The 21,519-nt window shown below is 43.3% G+C and overlaps 1 protein-coding gene across 1 annotated transcript in view; it reads right to left on the bottom strand.

Moving 5' to 3' along the window:
• Positions 1-4,306: 4,306 nt before the first annotated feature.
• tmeff1a (transmembrane protein with EGF-like and two follistatin-like domains 1a) overlaps positions 4,307-21,519 on the bottom strand; it is a 147,262-nt gene continuing 130,049 nt past the window's right edge. The window contains exons 7-10 of the mRNA XM_075482641.1: positions 19,616-19,675; positions 15,286-15,409; positions 8,095-8,256; positions 4,307-6,011 (exon numbers count right to left, since the gene is read on the bottom strand). Coding sequence (XP_075338756.1) covers positions 5,927-6,011; positions 8,095-8,256; positions 15,286-15,409; positions 19,616-19,675 — 431 coding nt within the window. The 3' untranslated portion in view covers positions 4,307-5,926. The remainder of the gene's footprint in view (positions 6,012-8,094; positions 8,257-15,285; positions 15,410-19,615; positions 19,676-21,519) is intronic.

Here is a 21,519-nt window from a genome sequence, read left to right as displayed (position 1 = left end):
TTTCAGCCTTTTCTCCCCGTTTCCCTTCAGTTATCAGGCCCTTCTCTGTGGAACCAGCTGCCAGTTTGGGAGGCAGAGCCTTCAGTTATCAGGCCCCTCTCTGTGGAACCAGCAGCCAGGTTGGGAGGCAGAGCCTTCAGTTATCAGGCCCCTCTCTGTGGAACCAGCTGCCAGTTTGGGAGGCAGAGCCTTCAGTTATCAGGCCCCTCTCTGTGGAACCAGCTGCCAGTTTGGGAGGCAGAGCCTTCAGTCATCAGGCCCCTCTCTGTGGAACCAGCTGCCAGTTTGGGAGGCAGAGCCTTCAGTTATCAGGCCCCTCTCTGTGGAACCAGCTGCCAGTTTGGGAGGCAGAGCCTTCAGTTATCAGGCCCCTCTCTGTGGAACCAGCTGCCAGTTTGGGAGGCAGAGCCTTCAGTTATCAGGCCCCTCTGTGTGGAACCAGCTGCCAGTTTGGGAGGCAGAGCCTTCAGTTATCAGGCCCCTCTCTATGGAACCAGCTGCCAGTTTGAGAGGCAGAGCCTTCAGTTATCAGGCCTCTCTCTGTGGAACCAGCTGCCAGTTTGGGAGGCAGAGCCTTCAGTTATCAGGCCCCTCTCAGTGGAACCAGCTGCCAGTTTGGGAGGCAGAGCCTTCAGTTATCAGGCCCCTCTCTGTGGAACCAGCTGCCAGTTTGGGAGGCAGAGCCTTCAGTTATCAGGCCCCTCTCTGTGGAACCAGCTGCCAGTTTGGGAGGCAGAGCCTTCAGTCATCAGGCCCCTCTCTGTGGAACCAGCTGCCAGTTTGGGAGGCAGAGCCTTCAGTTATCAGGCCCCTCTCTGTGGAACCAGCTGCCAGTTTGGGAGGCAGAGCCTTCAGTTATCAGGCCCCTCTCTGTGGAACCAGCTGCCAGTTTGGGAGGCAGAGCCTTCAGTTATCAGGCCCCTCTGTGTGGAACCAGCTGCCAGTTTGGGAGGCAGAGCCTTCAGTTATCAGGCCCCTCTCTATGGAACCAGCTGCCAGTTTGAGAGGCAGAGCCTTCAGTTATCAGGCCTCTCTCTGTGGAACCAGCTGCCAGTTTGGGAGGCAGAGCCTTCAGTTATCAGGCCCCTCTCAGTGGAACCAGCTGTCAGTTTGGGAGGCAGAGCCTTCAGTTATCAGGGCCCTCTCAGTGGAACCAGCTGTCAGTTTGGGAGGCAGAGCCTTCAGTTATCAGGCTCCTCTCTGTGGAACCAGCTGCCAGTTTGGGAGGCAGAGCCTTCAGTTATCAGGCCCCTCTCTGTGGAACCAGCTAGCAGTTTGGGAGGCAGAGCCTTCAGTTATCAGGCTCCTCTCTGTGGAACCAGCTGCCAGTTTGGGAGGCAGAGCCTTCAGTTATCAGGCCCCTCTCTGTGGAACCAGCAGCCAGTTTGGGAGGCAGAGCCTTCAGTTATCAGGCCCCTCTCTGTGGAACCAGCTGCCAGTTTGGGAGGCAGAGCCTTCAGTTATCAGGCCCCTCTCTGTGGAACCAGCTGCCAGTTTGGGAGGCAGAGCCTTCAGTTATCAGGCCCCTCTCTGTGGAACCAGCTGCCAGTTTGGGAGGCAGAGCCTTCAGTTATCAGGCCCCTCTCTGTGGAACCAGCTGCCAGTTTGGGAGGCAGAGCCTTCAGTTATCAGGCCCCTCTCTGTGGAACCAGCTGCCAGTTTGGGAGGCAGAGCCTTCAGTCATCAGGCCCCTCTCTGTGGAACCAGCTGCCAGTTTGGGAGGCATAGCCTTCAGTTATCAGGCCCCTCTCTGTGGAACCAGCTGCCAGTTTGGGAGGCAGAGCCTTCAGTTATCAGGCCCCTCTCTGTGGAACCAGCTGCCAGTTTGGGAGGCAGAGCCTTCAGTTATCAGGTCCCTCTCTGTGGAACCAGCTGCCAGTTTGGGAGGCAGAGCCCTCAGTTATCAGGCCCCTCTCTGTGGAACCAGCTGCCAGTGTGGGAGGCAGAGCCTTCAGTTATCAGGCCCCTCTCTGTGGAACCAGCTGCCAGTTTGGGAGGCAGAGCCTTCAGTTATCAGGCCCCTCTCTGTGGAACCAGCTGCCAGTTTGGGAGGCAGAGCCTTCAGTCATCAAGCCCCTCTCTGGGGAACCAGCTGCCAGTTTGGGAGGCAGAGCCTTCAGTTATCAGGTCACTTTCTGGGGAACCAGCTGCCAGTTTGGGAGGCAGAGCCTTCAGTTATCAGGCCCCTCTCTGTGGAACCAGCTGCCAGTTTGGGAGGCAGAGCCTTCAGTTATCAGGCCCCTTTCTGTGGAACCAGCTGCCAGTTTGGGAGGCAGAGCCTTCAGTTATCAGGTCCCTCTCTGTGGAACCAGCTGCCAGTTTGGGAGGCAGAGCCCTCAGTTATCAGGCCCCTCTCTGTGGAACCAGCTGCCAGTGTGGGAGGCAGAGCCTTCAGTTATCAGGCCCCTCTCTGTGGAACCAGCTGCCAGTTTGGGAGGCAGAGCCTTCAGTTATCAGGCCCCTCTCTGTGGAACCAGCTGCCAGTTTGGGAGGCAGAGCCTTCAGTCATCAAGCCCCTCTCTGGGGAACCAGCTGCCAGTTTGGGAGGCAGAGCCTTCAGTTATCAGGTCACTTTCTGGGGAACCAGCTGCCAGTTTGGGAGGCAGAGCCTTCAGTTATCAGGCCCCTCTCTGTGGAACCAGCTGCCAGTTTGGGAGGCAGAGCTTTCAGTTATCAGGCCCCTCTCTGTGGAACCAGCTGCCAGTTTGGGAGGCAGAGTCTTCAGTTATCAAGCCCCTCTCTGTGGGACCAGCTGCCAGTTTGGGAGGCAGAGCCTTCAGTTATCAGGCCCCTCTCTGTGGGACCAGCTGCCAGTTTGGGAGGCAGAGCCTTCAGTCATCAGGCCCCTCTCTGTGGAACCAGCTGCCAGTTTGGGAGGCAGAGCCTTCAGTTATCAGGTCACTTTCTGGGGAACCAGCTGCCAGTTTGGGAGGCAGAGCCTTCAGTTATCAGGCCCCTCTCTGTGGAACCAGCTGCCAGTTTGGGAGGCAGAGCCTTCAGTTATCAGGCCCCTCTCTGTGGAACCAGCTGCCAGTTTGGGAGGCAGAGCCTTCAGTTATCAGGCCCCTCTCTGTGGAACCAGCTGCCAGTTTGGGAGGCAGAGCCTTCAGTTATCAGGCCCCTATTTATGGACCCAGCTGCCAGTTTGGGAGGCAGAGCCTTCAGTTATCAGGCCCCTCTCTGTGGAACCAGCTGCCAGTTTGGGAGGCAGAGCCTTCAGTTATCAGGTCCCTCTCTGTGGAACCAGCTGCCAGTTTGGGAGGCAGAGTCTTCAGTTATCAGGCCCCTCTCTGTGGGACCAGCTGCCAGTTTGGGAGGCAGAGCCTTCAGTTATCAGGCCCCTCTCTGTGGGACCAGCTGCCAGTTTGGGAGGCAGAGCCTTCAGTTATCAGGCCCCTCTCTGTGGAACCAGCTGCCAGTTTGGGAGGCAGAGCCTTCAGTTATCAGGCCCCTCTCTATGGACCCAGCTGCCAGTTTGGGAGGCAGAGCCTTCAGTTATCAGGCCCATCTCTGTGGAACCAGCTGCCAGTTTGGGAGGCAGAGCCTTCAGTTATCAGGCCCCTCTCTGTGGAACCAGCTGCCAGTTTGGGAGGCAGAGCCTTCAGTTATCAGGCCCCTCTCTGTGTAACCAGCTGCCAGTTTGGGAGGCAGAGCCTTCAGTTATCAGGCCCCTCTCTGTGGAACCAGCTGCCAGTTTGGCTTCAGGAAGCAGACACCCTTTCCACTTTTAAGACCAGGCTTAAAACTTTCCTTTCTGATAAAGCTTATAGTTAGGGATGGCTCAGGTGACCCTGAAACATCCCATAGTTCTGCTGCTATAGGCCCAGACTGCTGGGGGAGCTCCCACGATGCACCTCTCCATGTACATGTGACATCATTGTTGTCATTAACTGTTTCTCTCTCTCAGCAGGTATCTCTGGCCTGGTGTTACGCTGCTTGTTGTCCCCTCTTTTCTGTCCACTCACCCCCCAGCTGGTCCAGGCAGATGGTTCCTGGTTCTGGTTCTGATGGAGGTTTCTTCCTGTTCAAAGGGAGTTTTTTCCTCCTACAGTCGCCTCGTGAACGCTGAGGACTGGGGATTGGATCAGAGAGAAGCTTCGGTGCAATCTGTTGGTTTCCTTTGCTGGGAAACTGTTTTTGAATTGGCTCTGTATGAATGAATTTTGAATTTAATTAATTGGATTTTATTTGATTATGATTACAATGAATTGGACTGTATCATTGAAGTGCCCTGACATGACATTTGTTGTGATTTGTCGCTTTCTAAATAAAACAGAATTGAATTAGACAACATGACGATGACCTCCTTTGTTGAGCTTCCGTTTATTGTGTTGTCTGAACAACATGAAAAAGAAAACAGTGTAACAGCTTATCAACAACAGGACTGTAATTCGAAACACAGTACAAACATGAATACAGACGGAGCACGAAACGAGCATCCAGCTTACTTTCCTGGCACATGCACAGACCCCTCGCTTGCTGTGCGGACAGTCGACAGGATCTAAGGGTGAAGTTTGGGCAGCACCATCACCGACTTGGGCAGATGATGAAATTTACGTTTCATGTGCAACCACACAGGCTCTAACGGACATACGCACACAGAAACCATGAATTGGCCTTCGGACTTTGAACTGTTAACACCCAAAAAGACTGAAATTACAGTGAGTAAGCTGCACACCACTAACATCTCTGAGACATGTATCAAATCACTTGTAAATACCAGAGGCTTTCACTAAAAGGTGTGTTTCCACAGGATTGTGAGTGTTGTGTTAATTTAGTCCCGTGTGCTTGGAATGTGTCGGAAAAGGAGAAAATGTCAAATAAAAACAGACAAAAGGTTTTTTTTTCTTACATTCAAAGAACAGCCTCAACGACCGCCACCTCTGCAACCCAGACTTCTTCCTGCGAGTTCCCACCAGGAACCTCTGACCAACGGCCTTCCTTTACAATCGTCCCAACTTCGGATTTACGGACCGCCTCTACGCCATTAATAACCGATAAAAAAATGCTCTTTGTGGTTCCTCGTGTGGTTTAGCCAGCAGATGGACGTCTGAATGTTACAGTCTTTTCCTTAAAAACACCGAATAACACATTCCCCATCCCGCAGTCCTCCGTCAAATAGTCCGACTTTTTGCTTTCCCGCCATTACTGGACTAGGAAGGAGGAGGCGTCGAGGCCGACAGCATTTCCTTTTAAAAAGTTTTAACTACACCACAGTACACAGTTTTCACAAGTCATGCTAATATACAGGAACTAGAATTTAGAATAAAAGTTAACATAAAAACCTTGAGTATAAACTACTTTCAAGAAAAGAATGATCATCGTAATAATAAACTATTAGCTTGTTTTAAACACAGTGAAGTTTTTACACGGAACTTTATACCAAAGAATAAGTGTAAACATATCTATCGCACCGGCTGGCTCCCCTCGCCTCTCCTACAAAAAATGGACAAAAAACATTAAAAAACAAACAGCATTTGGTGATCAGCTGCACATTATTAGTAAAGAGCGAAACAGGGAAACAGGGCATATAAACAGAATTGTTTCAATAAATAACACATTCCAGAGGGGCAGACATGACTGTTTGCCAAAAAGACTGTAAAGCATTCACTAAAACCTTTAATAAAGCAGGCAGACAGCAGACATGGTGATAGAAACTTGTGTTGATTCAGCTTCTCCTCATTTCTCGATTGAAAAACAAACAAACAAAAATTTAAAATCGCGCAAAATAAACGCGCAAAAAGTTCCATCCAAAGCAAAAAAAAAAAAGAAAAGGAGGGAAATAAGGCCCCTTAAACACATATTCTCATTCTTCTTGTTGTGGTTTCTCAGGAGAAAAAAAATTAATACCACACCTACGGTTAAAAAATGGTATTCCCACGCTGTAAGAAAAAACTTATCAAAAATCAACCAGCGGCAAACACGGCTATACCATCCTGGAGTTCGTGTCCGCGGAAAAGTGTCCCAGGTTTTGTTTTTGTCGGCGGCCTCTGTTGTTTTTCGGACATTTCCTGAAGGAACAAACAAGAAAACACGTTAAAGTCCTGTGAAGGAAACGTGGTTGTGAAACTTTTCTTTTAAAGTACAACACAAGAGGACTAAAACATTCAGTGCCCTGAACACACAATGACATCATTGTTGTCATTAACTTGTGTTTCTCTGGCTGTGTTCGAAACCGCATACTTCTCCTACTACTCCTACTACTCATACTAACTTTAACTTTTTTTAAGTTCCCGGATGCATACTAGATTCTCCGAAATGTTGGGTATGCATCATGAGGTTACTACTCATACTCAAACTACCCAAGATGCAACGTAACGTGACGTCGCCGATCGTCATTTCCTGTCAAAACGGCAGTTTCAAGCTAGCTACAACGAGGGTAGGTTCACTTCCTGTTTTCAAAACAAAAGCATCAATTTTATCGTAATGGCTTTCCCTATGATAAAAGGCAACGGGTATTTTATTTTGTGAAAATAACCAGAAGTGCGTTGCTCACTGCGGCTAGCTTTAGTAGCGCCGAATTCGTGGGAATAAATTGTAAATAGCCGGTATTTTGTCAGGTTTTCAACACGTTGGGGATCTAAACGACTACTTTCTCTCCTGAAAATGTTTCAAATGTTGCTAAAGTTTACAGAGTTTAGAGCTTAAGTGAAATCAGCTTCAGGCCGGCTGATTTCGGCTCGGGCAGGAGCGAAATGCATTGTGGGTAAACGCTCTGCATACTGTCTGATCGATGAGTATGCAGAATGTAAGTATGTAGTATGTAGTATGCAGTATGTAGTATGTAGTATGCAGTATGTAGTATGTAGTATGTAGTATGTAGTATGTAGTATGCAGTATGTAGTATGTAGTATATAGTATGTAGTATGCAGTATGTAGTATGTAGTATGTAGTATGTAGTATGTAGTATGCAGTATGTAGTATGTAGTATATAGTATGTAGTATATAGTATGTAGTATGCAGTATGTAGTATGTAGTATGTAGTATGTAGTATGCAGTATGTAGTATGTATTAGGCGGTTTCGAACACAGCCTCTCTCTCAGCAGGTGTCCCTGGCCTGGTGTTACGGTGCTTGTTGTCCCCTCTTTTCTGTCCTCTCAGCCTCCACCTGGTCCAGGCAGATGGCCGCCCTTCCTGGTTCTGGTTCTGATGGAGGTTTCTTCCTGTTAAAAGGGAGTTTTTTCCTCCCACAGTCGCCTCGTGCTTAACCCTAACCCTCGTGCTCAGGACGGGGGCTCGGATCAGAGAAGTTTTGATGCTAAAGTTTCCATAGCTAGGATACTTATTTTTTTTAATTGGATTGGAATGAATTGGATTGTTTGGATTTTGTGTTCTATACTTTTATTTATTCGGCCTCCGGTCTTAATTATTACGGTACTTTTTTCTTTTCAAAGTTGCTTCCTGTGCTCGGTTTTAGTTGGTTTTGTGAGAGCTCTATTTGTTCTAGGATTCTGCTCGGCTTCTAGTTCTTGGTTTTAGTCCATATCTGACTCTGGTTTTCTCTGCAACCCCTCATTGTGCCAAATGTCCTCCGTTACCTTTCTCTTGACCACCATGATGTCACTCATCTCATTAACCCTCCTGTTAAACTCCTCCTTCATATTTGTCACCTGTTCCTGGATTCCCTGCTTTGTACATGCTTTTGTTTTCATTAAGTAAAGTTAATTAGCTTGTTTATCATACCTCTAAAATATATTGTTCTTCATTTGGACCCTCTTATGATTACTGACTAAAACTATTTCCATAAGGTCGGTCTTGTTTTATCCATCTCCTTAAAACCAATGTGTGGCCCATCAGTAACCAGAAAGTAGGATTTTAGAGTTTGTAACATCCTGGAGAATGATTCTAAAAAGGTGAGAATAACTTCTGCGTCCAGCTAAATGCTCCACAGAAGTTTGGAATCTGCTGATACAGATTGTTAATGGTTGTCTGATCGGGCTGCTGAAGTTGATCAATCAGAGCAGACTGAGCATTTCTTAAAGTTGGGGGGCAGAAATATGTGAAATAAAAGATGTTCAGGGTCATTTAATTTAAACTTAGAACTTGTTTCTTTGCTCATTTTAAAAGTTAGACTTTAGTTAAAGGTTGCCTTACCTTGTGATGCACATCACCACAGCGACAATGATGGCGATCTGGACGGCACCGATGATGGCGGCGATGAGGACGTAGTGCAGCTTCTGTCCGCTGGGAACCACGTAGAGGATGTTGAAGTCCTGAGGCTCATCACACTGAGGACCTTTGTAGCCTGCGTCACATCTGAGCAACACACATCTTTATATTAACTACGGTTCTCTTCAGGATGTGGAGTGAACGCAGCACTTTAACCCTAAGCCTACCTCGATGACACCATATCTACATAAACAATCCCCCCGGGGGTTAATAAAGTATGTCTGATTCTGATCTATTTAAAGCAGAACTTGGTAACCTTGAGAGGAAGCTAGACTTTTGAAAATGTGAACAGAAACAACTTCCTTTTTCTTTCTTTCCAGCTCTTCTTTTGAAGCCCCTCCCTCCAGAGGATGCTGTGATGCACATGCAGGCCAGTAACCCTGGCAACAGTACAGGAGACGGTTAAGCCTCCCATACAATAGACAACTTTTTTAAAAACTTCATAAAGATTATTTAAAAAAAACTTCTTTAAAAAATCTGAAGACAATGTCACTGAGTTATAACTCTGAATAACGATTTAGTAAAGACTCAGGACCTTAGAGGGTCACTGTTTGTGAAACACCAACTAGATTTTATTGAGTTCATTTCCCATCATGCACCTGGTGGAAATTCTCACCAACAAAGAAGTCAACCGATAACCCCAAGATGTGAGAGAGACTGCTTTAAAACACCCTGGATTGGGTTTAATGACCACCTTACACAAAACACCTTACACCAAACACCTTAAACCAAACACCTTACACCTTACACCAAACACCTTAAACCAAACACCTTACACCAAACACCTTAAACCAAACACCTTACACCAAACACCTTAAACCAAACACCTTACACCAAACACCTTAAACCAAACACCTTAAACCAAACACCTTACACCAAACACCTTAAACCAAACACCTTAAACCAAACACCTTAAACCAAACAACTTACACCAAACACCTTAAACCAAACACCTTAAACCAAACACCTTAAACCAAACACCTCACACCAAACACCTTAAACCAAACACCTTACACCAAACACCTTAAACCAAACACCTTACACCAAACACCTTAAACCAAACACCTTACACCAAACACCTTAAACCAAACACCTTACACCAAACACCTTAAACCAAACACCTCACACCAAACACCTTACACCAAACACCTTAAACCAAACACCTTAAACCAAACACCTTACACCAAACACCTTAAACCAAACACCTTACACCAAACACCTTAAACCAAACACCTCACACCAAACACCTTACACCAAACACCTTACACCAAACACCTTAAACCAAACACCTTACACCAAACACCTTAAACCAAACACCTTACACCAAACACCTTAAACCAAACACCTTACACCAAACACCTTAAACTAAACACATTACACCAAACACCTTAAACCAAACACCTTAAACCAAACACCTCACACCAAACACCTTACACCAAACACCTTAAACCAAACACCTTAAACCAAACACCTTAAACCAAACACCTTACACCAAACACCTTACACCAAACACCTCACACCAAACACCTTAAACCAAACACCTTAAACCAAACACCTTACACCAAACACCTTAAACCAAACACCTTACACCAAACACCTTAAACCAAACACCTTAAACCAAACACCTTACACCAAACACCTTACACCAAACACCTTAAACGAAACACCTTAAACCAAACACCTTAAACCAAACACCTTAAACCAAACACCTTACACCAAACACCTTAAACTAAACACATTACACCAAACACCTTAAACCAAACACCTTAAACCAAACACCTTAAACCAAACACCTCACACCAAACACCTTACACAAAACACCTTAAACCAAACACCTTAAACCAAACACCTTACACCAAACACCTTAAACCAAACACCTTACACCAAACACCTTAAACCAAACACCTTACACCAAACACCTTAAACCAAACACCTTACACCAAACACCTTAAACCAAACACCTTACACCAAACACCTTACACCAAACACCTTACACCAAACACCTTACACCAAACACCTTAAACCAAACACCTTACACCAAACACCTTAAACCAAACACCTTACACCAAACACCTTACACCAAACACCTTAAACTAAACACATTACACCAAACACCTTAAACCAAACACCTTAAACCAAACACCTTAAACCAAACACCTTAAACCAAACACCTTAAACCAAACACCTTAAACCAAACACCTTACACCAAACACCTTAAACTAAACACATTACACCAAACACCTTAAACCAAACACCTTAAACCAAACACCTTAAACCAAACACCTCACACCAAACACCTTAAACCAAACACCTTACACCAAACACCTTAAACCAAACACCTTACACCAAACACCTTACACAAAACACCTTAAACCAAACACCTTAAACCAAACACCTTAAACCAAACACCTTACACCAAACACCTTAAACCAAACACCTTAAACCAAACACCTTACACCAAACACCTTAAACCAAACACCTTAAACCAAACACCTTAAACCAAACACCTTACACCAAACACCTTAAACCAAACACCTTAAACCAAACACCTTACACCAAACACCTTACACCAAACACCTTAAACCAAACACCTTACACCAAACACCTTACACCAAACACCTTAAACCAAACACCTTAAACCAAACACCTTACACCAAACACCTCACACCAAACACCTTAAACCAAACACCTTACACCAAACACCTTACACCAAACACCTTACACCAAACACCTTAAACCAAACACCTTACACCAAACACCTTACACCAAACACCTTAAACCAAACACCTTAAACCAAACACCTTACACCAAACACCTTAAACCAAACACCTTAAACCAAACACCTTACACCAAACACCTTAAACCAAACACCTTACACCAAACACCTTACACCAAACACCTTAAACTAAACACCTTAAACCAAACACCTTAAACCAAACACCTTAAACCAAACACCTTAAACCAAACACCTTACACCAAACACCTTAAACCAAACACCTTAAACCAAACACCTTAAACCAAACACCTCACACCAAACACCTTAAACCAAACACCTTACACCAAACACCTTAAACCAAACACCTTAAACCAAACACCTTAAACCAAACACCTTACACCAAACACCTTAAACCAAACACCTTAAACCAAACACATTAAACCAAACACCTTACACCAAACACCTTACACCTTAAACCAAACACCTTACACCAAACACCTTAAACCAAACACCTTACACCAAACACCTTAAACCAAACACCTTAAACCAAACACCTTACACCAAACACCTTAAACCAAACACCTTAAACCAAACACCTTACACCAAACACCTTACACCAAACACCTTAAACCAAACACCTTAAACCAAACACCTTAAACCAAACACCTTAAACCAAACACCTTAAACCAAACACCTTACACCAAACACCTTACACCAAACACCTTACACCAAACACCTTACACCAAACACCTTACACCAAACACCTTAAACCAAACACCTTACACCAAACACCTTACACCAAACACCTTAAACCAAACACCTTACACCAAACACCTTAAACCAAACACCTTAAACTAAACACCTTACACCAAACACCTTACACCAAACACCTTACACCAAACACCTTAAACCAAACACCTTAAACCAAACACCTTAAACCAAACACCTTAAACCAAACACCTTACACCAAACACCTTAAACCAAACACCTTAAACCAAACACCTTAAACCAAACACCTTACACCAAACACCTTAAACCAAACACCTTAAACCAAACACCTTAAACCAAACACCTTAAACTAAACACCTTACACCAAACACCTTACACCAAACACCTTACACCAAACACCTTAAACCAAACACCTTACACCAAACACCTTAAACCAAACACCTTAAACCAAACACCTTAAACCAAACACCTTACACCAAACACCTCACACCAAACACCTTAAACCAAACACCTTACACCAAACACCTTAAACCAAACACCTTAAACCAAACACCTTAAACCAAACACCTTACACCAAACACCTTAAACCAAACACCTTAAACCAAACACATTAAACCAAACACCTTACACCAAACACCTTACACCTTAAACCAAACACCTTACACCAAACACCTTAAACCAAACACCTTACACCAAACACCTTAAACCAAACACCTTAAACCAAACACCTTACACCAAACACCTTACACCAAACACCTTAAACTAAACACCTTACACCAAACACCTTACACCAAACACCTTAAACCAAACACCTTACACCAAACACCTTAAACCAAACACCTTAAACCAAACACCTTACACCAAACACCTTACACCAAACACCTTACACCAAACACCTTACACCAAACACCTTACACCAAACACCTTACACCAAACACCTTAAACCAAACACCTTAAACCAAACACCTTAAACCAAACACCTTACACCAAACACCTCACACCAAACACCTTAAACCAAACACCTTAAACCAAACACCTTAAACCAAACACCTTAAACCAAACACCTTAAACCAAACACCTTAAACCAAACACCTTACACCAAACACCTTAAACCAAACGACCAATCACCTCAAAAATCACTCCTATATTGTAGCCAATAAACTTTGGTCCAAGTGAGTTGGTCCCTGGTCTTTTCTGAATTTTCTGTCAGTTACTGACATATTCCAGAACAGAGTAGGTGGATGTCGTGCAGAGAAGTTGAGATAATAATTATGATCTTTTTTCATGTTTTTTTGGTCATTTTATCCACATAAAAACAACATAAAACCAGTTAAAAGAATGTCAAATGTCTTTCGATCACAGCTTCTGGCTTCCGTGTTTGAATGGCCAAGAACTGGTGTTCATATCTGTTAGTTTAAAGGCAGGGCAGTGGATTTACTGCGTGTTTTTTATAATCTGAGCAAAAACAAACACAAAGTCCCAAAGGTTGTTCATGCGCTGCTGCTCAGCTATGTTAGCAGCTTAGCTCAGCAGATGTTTGGTTTGCTTCAGACATTATTGGTCTGGTAGGACTGAACCTCAGTGAATGTGTTCGAAACCGCATACTACATACTACATACTACATACTTCATAGTGAGCGTTTACCCACAATGCATTTCGCTCCTGCCCGAGCCGAAATCAGCTGGCCTGAAGCTGATTTCCCTTGAGCTCTAAACTCTGTAACCTTTAGTAACTGGTGTTCATATCTGTTAGTTTCATCTGTTCTCAGAGTCCAGAAATCATCGGTTAGGAAGAGGGACAGCAGCTCAGTGGGCTCAGCATCTGTCACATCTCTGTCTCCTCCATAGCCAACAGGCTCATCAAAGTGTCTGACCCCCCCCCTCCGGTACTCTTCATCAGTATTCAGAACAACCCAGTCCTCATTACTGCTGACGCATTTGTTTCCAGCCACATTCAGACCCCCCTGTGCCCCATCTACATCCACCTTTTCTCCGTCATAACAATCTCGTTGACCTGTGCCTCCCTCACTGTTACCGAGCAACAGCTTTGAATCAGCGATTCTCAAAGGGAAATTTTCACCCCTTGAATCATCGTCAGCAAAGATTTAAACCAAAACATCTTCCCTTGTTGAATATTTTTTTACTAATTTTCTCAAATTTTCACCCAGACGTCTCAGATTTGAACTCTTCTGTATAGCTGTACGAGCTAATGGCCGTCACCATTACGGCGTTTTATTAATCTAAAATAATACATGTCTGCCATCCAGAGGTGGGTAGTAATGAGTTACATTTACTTGAGTAAGTTTTTGAAAACATTATACTTCCAGGAGTAGTTTTAAATCTCTATACTTTTTACTTTTACTTGAGTAGATGTGTGCAGCAGAAGCTGTCCTCTTACTCCGCTACATTAGGCTACAATGAGCTGGTTACTTTTCTTCTTCCCTCTTTGGTATTCTACGCCTCATTATTTTTATCCCCCCGCGTACGCCTCATTTTAATGTTTTATTCTGACAGAGAGAGAGACTTCCACCAAAGGCTCTACCACCTGACTGTGTTCCACCAATCAGACGCAGCCGTGCAGTCTGGTCACGTGACCGTACTCGATCTCAGCGGCGGGACGGGTTAGCTTTAGCATTAGCAGTCGTAGCAAACAAACAAACAAACAAACAGATGAAAAATGTCAGAACCAACGGTGGGAAATGAAGACGCAGACGAGGCCTCATACTGAAAGCATGTTTACCTTACAAAGAGTGAGAAACAGCAGCTACATTATGTGTCTTCTGTGGCAACCAAAACAAACGCACATTTCAGCAGAAACTCAACATCTAACTTGAGGAAACATGTAGCGCTAAGTTTCCTAAACTCGTTTTTCCCCCATGGATAGGTGAATGTTTGTTTTTTAGGTTACATATGGGTTACATATGTTTTAAACATTTCCTAAGGCTCTTTTATTTTTTATTGAAGTACTTGAATTTACCTGGATTATTTTAATTTAAGCTATTTTGTAATTAATTAATTCATTTTAATTTATTTTATCAACTGGATGAACTCTAATTTTCCTAAAGATGATTATTTAGTATTTTTGTCTGTCAGATTGAATGCTTGTGTTAACAAATAAATCTTGTGCTTGTGCACTTTTTACTTCACATTTTACTTTCTCAGGTAATTATTTGGATTTACTTTTACTTGAGTCAAATTATTCTGAAATAACAGTACTTTTACTTGAGTAGAATTTTTGGCTGCTCTACCCACCTCTGCTGCCATCAAGTGGTAGTGAGTAGAAACAGGATTTTATGGGCGATGTGGGACTTTCGATCCGTTTTATTCAGTGTGGTGTTCAACAGTTAAAAACCAAAATACTGCCAAACAGCGCCACCTAGGATGGTCTTCTTTAAAACAACAACTACAGATGTACAGATTCAACTGCTCGCTTGTGAAGGAACAACAGATGAGCAAAGCAACATGTGGACAGATGATCTTACTGTCAGATTTTATCGTACAGCCAATAAAAACAGCTGCACTCGATCCTCTTGTTGTCATTAGCATCATCAGTTATAGGTGTTTTAGTGTTATAGTGGCATCTCTGGTCTGCTTTCTGGATTTTAAGTCCTGTCTGCAGTACAATGATGCAGGAATAACAGCTTGTTAGAAACACTGACAGCAGTCACAAACCTGCAGGTGGGCATGTTGTATTTGATCTCACATTTCCCGTGTACGCAGAAGCCAGTGTAGCTATCGGCACAGGGGATCGGCATCCCGGCATAGAAACCGTCTCCGTGATCCAGACCGGTGGTTTCTGAATGAGTGGAAAGAGTAAAACACAGCTAATAAAAGACAACCGTCACCACTGAAGAAGACAGGTTGGATTATTCAAGCAAGAACAGAGAAATATTCGTCTTACTGGTGTACAACTATGTGGCTATTTAATGGGAAAAATGACACAAAATACTCAAATCTATGATATGAATTCTTCTCAATTCAGGAAAATTGCAAAAACACAGATCCATGGCGTACTAAAAGTAAACAGCTGTTCAAAAACCCATTTTAAGTAAATGCTGGATAGCGGTTTCCTGTAAAAGAAAAACTAAATTAAAGAAATGTTAATAGTTGTATCAGACTGCATCAAATAAATATTAATTATTCTTTAATTGCACTGTGGATAGAGATATAATAGATATTAAACTCTGTAGGAAGTCAGAAGCAAATGTTATACATGTTCTCAAATTCAGCCCCTCCTGAACATATCCGGGAGTTTATTTAAATTTCAGGGCTGCAGTTGCATTTGTAAAGATGGCCGAATGTTTCTGCAGCTGGTGTATCAGGGCAGCAGGGCCAAAGGCCAGAAATAGGCCTGCTTTTAGTTTCCTGCGTTTGGAGCATCTTCTCAAAAATCAAAGCGACGTGTGCAAAAGCTGCGTTATATAGGTGTCCACTAGGGGCAGTGTAGGGCCACATTTGACCAGATGATGGATTATAGGTTCAGCAGGTAAAATTGGGAGCATCCATGCACAGAGGAACATGTTGAAGGAAGGCAGTGGAGATGGTACAGATGGTGTGTTTTTCTGTCCTGAGTCAGGTGTGTCGGATGGAATCCTCCAGTTGTTGCTCTCCACCGTCCTGAGCATGCACGAGGCAACGGTGCGTCGACTTAACTGAAGAGAAGCTTTGGAGCCATCTGTTTCCTCAGCGAGGCCACCTTTTAATAAATGGGCTTTGTATGAATTGGACTAATATAGAATCTAATTAATTTGATTTGATTGGATTACAATGAACTGGACTGTATCTTTGAGGCCTTGAGATGACATTTGTTGTGCTTTAGTGCTACATGAATAAAACTGAACTGAACACAAGCTAGGATGTGAAAAACTATATGGAGCTAAATCAGTTTCAAGATTCACAAATGCGTAGGACAAGATTTACAAATGCGTAGGACAAGATTCACAAATGCACATTTGTATATCTCGTCCTGCGCATTTGTGAATCTTGTCATTTGTGGATATTGAAACTGATTTAGCTCCATAAAACTACGCCTACGATGTGATTAAAAAGCAGGATTATTCCTGACCGAAGTGGCGGTGTGAACAGATCTGTGGCCGGAGGTCCAATGGCTAAAACTAGCTGGCTGTTCATGGATCAGATTTATGACCGGATGGTATGAGTCTCAGCTGTCGCAGCGCCGACAGGTCCACCTCCTTATTAACGGCTTATCACATTTTGAAGAAAGTCTGATAATTTTATACAAACAAACTGATCTAACTAAAGCTGGTTTCTGTTTTAGTTCAGTCTCAACAGCCTCTAACCGTGACCAGGTCTCACTTGAACCATGAGAGATAAAAAACATCTAAGGAGCGAGAGAATAGTTAGACTCATATATCACCGGATTTCATCGGTTTATGTGCTCGAAGGTCAGACGCGTACGAAGGTCGACGCCGTCACGGAATGAGCCGGAGAGCAACACTTGCCTGATGTAGACTGAACGCAGCCATCCCTCTGCGTCACTTATCAGAAGCAGAAATGTGTCGCTGTGTCCTTTGCCATTTATGATACTGACAATACAACCAATTAATCCGATCCCTCTATTATCCGTCCGAGTCCAAGTTTAAAAAGTTCGACTCAGCAGTGGAGGAATTTCTCCCCGAGATGTTTTCGTGGTGATATCAGTTCACGAGGAGTCCCTCTGGATTCTGTTTCATTTCTTCTCTGATCTCCAAACTCAACATTTTATCATGCAACAGGATGGGTAAAGCTGCAAAATACCCTTGTTTTCTTCCACTTATCTGCATGTTTTCTGTGGAGACATGACAGCGACACACTGGGATCAGGCTCTGAAGCTATGTTCTCCCTTTTGCTCCAGTAGAGATTTACAGCTGTGGGGTTTAGACTTTGCTGCTTTACTACCCTCCTGTGAGGAACTCACTGTGCACTAAGAAGATTTACATGAAGTTTTATCCTACATTTATTGCTACTCAGCAGGTTCAGACGCAGGTTAACGGTCTGCTGAAAAAGACAAAGAAAGTTTTACTGTCAGCTTTAATAAAGGCAGGGCAGTGGATTTACTGCGTGGTTTTTATAATCTGAGCAAAAACAAACACAAAGTCCCAAAGGTTGTTCATGCGCTGCTGCTCAGCTATGTTAGCAGCTTAGCTCAGCAGATGTTTGGTTTGGTTCAGACATTATTGGTCTGGTAGGACTGAACCTCAGTGAATGTGTTCGAAACCGCATACTACATACTACATACTTCATACTACATACTTCATTGTGAGAGTTTACCCACAATGCATTTCGCTCCTGCCCGAGCCGAAATCAGCCGGCCTGAAGCTGATTTCCCTTAAGCTCTAAACTCTGTAAACTTTAGTAACATTTGAAACATTTTCAGGTGAGAAAGTAGTCGTTTAGATTCCCAACGTGTTGAAAACCTGACAAAATACCGGCTATTTACAATTTTGTTCCCACGAATTCGGCGCTACTAAAGCTAGCCGCAGTGAGCAACGCACTTCCTGTTATTTTCACAAAATAAAATACGCGTTGCCTTTTATCATAGGGAAAGCCATTACCATACAATTGGTGCTTTTGTTTTGAAAACAGGAAGTGAACCTACCCTCGTTGTAGCTAGCTTGAAACTGCCGTTTAGACAGGAAATGACGATCGGCGACGTCACGTTACGTTGCATCTTGGGTAGTTTGAGTATGAGTAGTAACCTCATGATGCATACCCAACATTTCGGAGAATCTAGTATGCATCCGGGATCTTCTCGCTTACTCAAACTCGCATACTAACTCAAAAAGTTAGTAGGAGTTGTAGGAGAAGTATGCGGTTTGGAACATAGCCTTTGACTTTTAACCTACTGCCATCATCAAGTCAGTTACTTTGAAGATACATATCGGAGCATCGATGCGGTGGCTTCCTTCCATTTTAGTGTAGAATCCACAGACTCACAAGGTGACGTAATAATGCTGTGAAAACTTCGACTCTGATGTCAAGACATCGAAACAGCCCATTTGGCAAAGTTAAATGTTCTCATGCTGATGTTTGATTGTTTCTAATAGGCAGTTTTCTTCAAATATTATTTGATGTTAGGGTTTTATGGGTTGTGGAGTTTGAGCTGAGGACCCGAGTGCAGAGAACAGTTTGATTGAAACTTACTGTGGAGTTTATTTAAAGCTGAAATCAAAGGCTGGATGACCAAAAAGACCAAACTAACCACAAGATAACTAGGAGACAGGAAACCGGGAACAAACAGAGAGGATCTGACAACCATAGTATGATGGCACTTTTAACTTATTTTATCTTAATCGATTTTGTTGTATTTTATTGCTTTCACTGATCTTTTATTGTTTTTATTTGTTTTTACTTATTCTTCTCTTTATTTATTACCTGCAAAATTACCTGTAAAGCAGTTTGGTGCACTGTAAGGATTGTCTGTAAAGGGCTGTATAAATAAAATACATTTACATTTACATGGAGCCTTTTTACTGAAGGGACTGATGAGACAAGTGACGGCAGGCGAGACCGATTAACCGGAGACGGGTATGTAGGAGAGCTGAGGAAACCAAACTGGTGAGTTTGGGAAACTAGGACAGAATAAACAAGAAACTGAGCAAAGATCAGGACAGAAAGATAAACACATGAACAAAACCAGATAAGACCAAGACTAAATCAGATAAACATAAAACAAGAGCGGCGAGGGCAAATCAGAAAAGAGAGACAAAGAAAGGTGTTTCTTCACAGAGACAAAACCAAAGCAAAAGTCACAGACGACGATAGAAAACGTGGACAAGACAGAGAAATTAGAATAAACTAGAATATGAAGACCAATAGCTCCAATGACTAAGAACAAAAAGTAGAAAACATGAATAAAAATCACAACAAAAATCACAAACTAAAACAGAAAAACCACAAAACCTTAAATAAACCGAAATGATCTTTCAACACAGAGACCACAGAGTTAGTTTTTCAGACAGACTGTAAATACCGGGGAAAGCAAACACTGACACAATCTCACCTAAGATGTTGACTTTGAACGGACTGCTGTCATCTTTCTTGCCCGGTTTTTCTTTATCAGCTGCAGAGGAGACAGATTGAAACGGTCAGTTTTCACACCAGATAAGTATTAACATCCTGTTTCTTTCCAGCGACGGTGGGGAAAAAAACAGATAAAAACAGATTTTAGCCACAATATCCAGACGTCTGGTTGAGATCCTTCATGAGTTCCGCTGTCTTGGTCTGTGTATTGGACTTCCTAGTCTGCTGTCCCATATCCTGTTTTATTCCTGAACAGTTTATCGACTGTGTGTGTTCTGTTTACCCTTTAGGACAAACTAAAGGAGGAGGAGGATGTCAGGGGATGTTTACTAGCAGTCTGAGTCTCACTCTGTTCATCAGAGGGTCAATCTGAGCCTGTGGGTGTCAGACGGTGATGGCTGCTGTCAAAAAAAACGAACAAAGAAGAAGCAGGCTTTGGTTTGGCGTGTTGTGGTTATTCTCCCGTTGACAGGCTTCATGTTTTAATGCCTTCTGCAAAAAAAGGAGCTGCTGGGAATGGTAAAAAGCACACAAACATGTCTGGTTTATATTCCTTGTGGGGACTACATTGACAGCCCTAAATCTAACCATCACTAAGTCTAACCCCTGACCCAAAAAAACAAGTCTCAACCCTCAAAAATCAATTTGGACCAAATTGTTGTCCCCACATTCACAGGAAGTCCCCATAAGCTGGTGTGCAGACACATTGTGGTCCCTATAATGTACAGAAAACAAGTACAAACACACACACACACTTCAAATTCCATCTATTGTTTTCTAAAAACAAAACAAACAAACTGTGTGTTTTCTAGGTGTGGATTTCTGTCTCATCTAAACCCCAAAATCAGTGCTCCAAAATCAGCACAAAGTGAGGACCTGCCATCAATGTCCTCCCTTAGCAAAGGCAGCGGTCCCCACAAAGATACAAATACAAGAATACCCCCCCAACACACACATACAGCCTCAAAAAAACAAACACACTCATACATTTTTAATGCTCCATCATTCCCAAAGAAATATTGACAGAGCCTTCGCTCTCATTCTCCTCCTCACCCCCTTCATCACTCCATCCTCACCTTCCTCCTCTACCCCCCCCCCCCCCCCCCCCGTTCCTTCTTTCTCACTTGCAATCCAAGAATGCAGCAAATAAACCGCAGCTCGCATGGATTCTGTAAAAATAAGAGTGTGTTTGTGCCTTTGTCCTCCAGCTCCAGTCTGGAACAGACGCCAGTCGCTGTGTTTTCACAGAAAAAAACACACCAGGCCTGTGTCCGTTAACGAGGCAGCATGGACTACCTTCCACAGATCTGTACCAAACACAGCAATGATTGCTTCAAAAAGGACAAACAAAGCTGGTTATCTTAAGAATATCTGGTGAAATCATCAGTCATGTGTATACGGTCGGGAATAAAATTCAATTCTTATTAATTCCTGAGTCTAAGCATCAAAAAGTCCTGGAAGAGATTTATGTAAACTGTAGATTTCCTCATTTAAGAGGCTGCCATCTTGAAATTAAATGACACCTTCCTCTTAGAATTTGTGTACGTATTTCTGCACGATATCTTTGAACTCATCTGGACTGTTGCTTGTTTTTAAATTCATTTAAATGATTTTATTTGTTTCTCTTTATATTCTTTTATGTATTTTTAAGGCTTCTTCCACTCCCTGCTGCAATGCTTTTATTTTATGTGAAGCACTTTGAATTGTTTATACATGAAATGTGCTACAAATAAATTTGATTTGATTTGATTTGATTTGATACGTGGGTCTGTTGCACCAGCTCGGATGATTATTTTGTCCATCAAAGCAAAAAGCTTCTGATTTATTCTACAACACGTCCGATTCATTTAAAAACTAGAATTTTGAGAATGTTAGGAATATGTA

The sequence above is a fragment of the Odontesthes bonariensis genome, chromosome 14, assembly GCF_027942865.1.
Source record: "Odontesthes bonariensis isolate fOdoBon6 chromosome 14, fOdoBon6.hap1, whole genome shotgun sequence".
Classification (NCBI taxonomy): domain Eukaryota; kingdom Metazoa; phylum Chordata; class Actinopteri; order Atheriniformes; family Atherinopsidae; genus Odontesthes; species Odontesthes bonariensis.
This window is presented reverse-complemented; position numbering and strand designations above follow the sequence as displayed.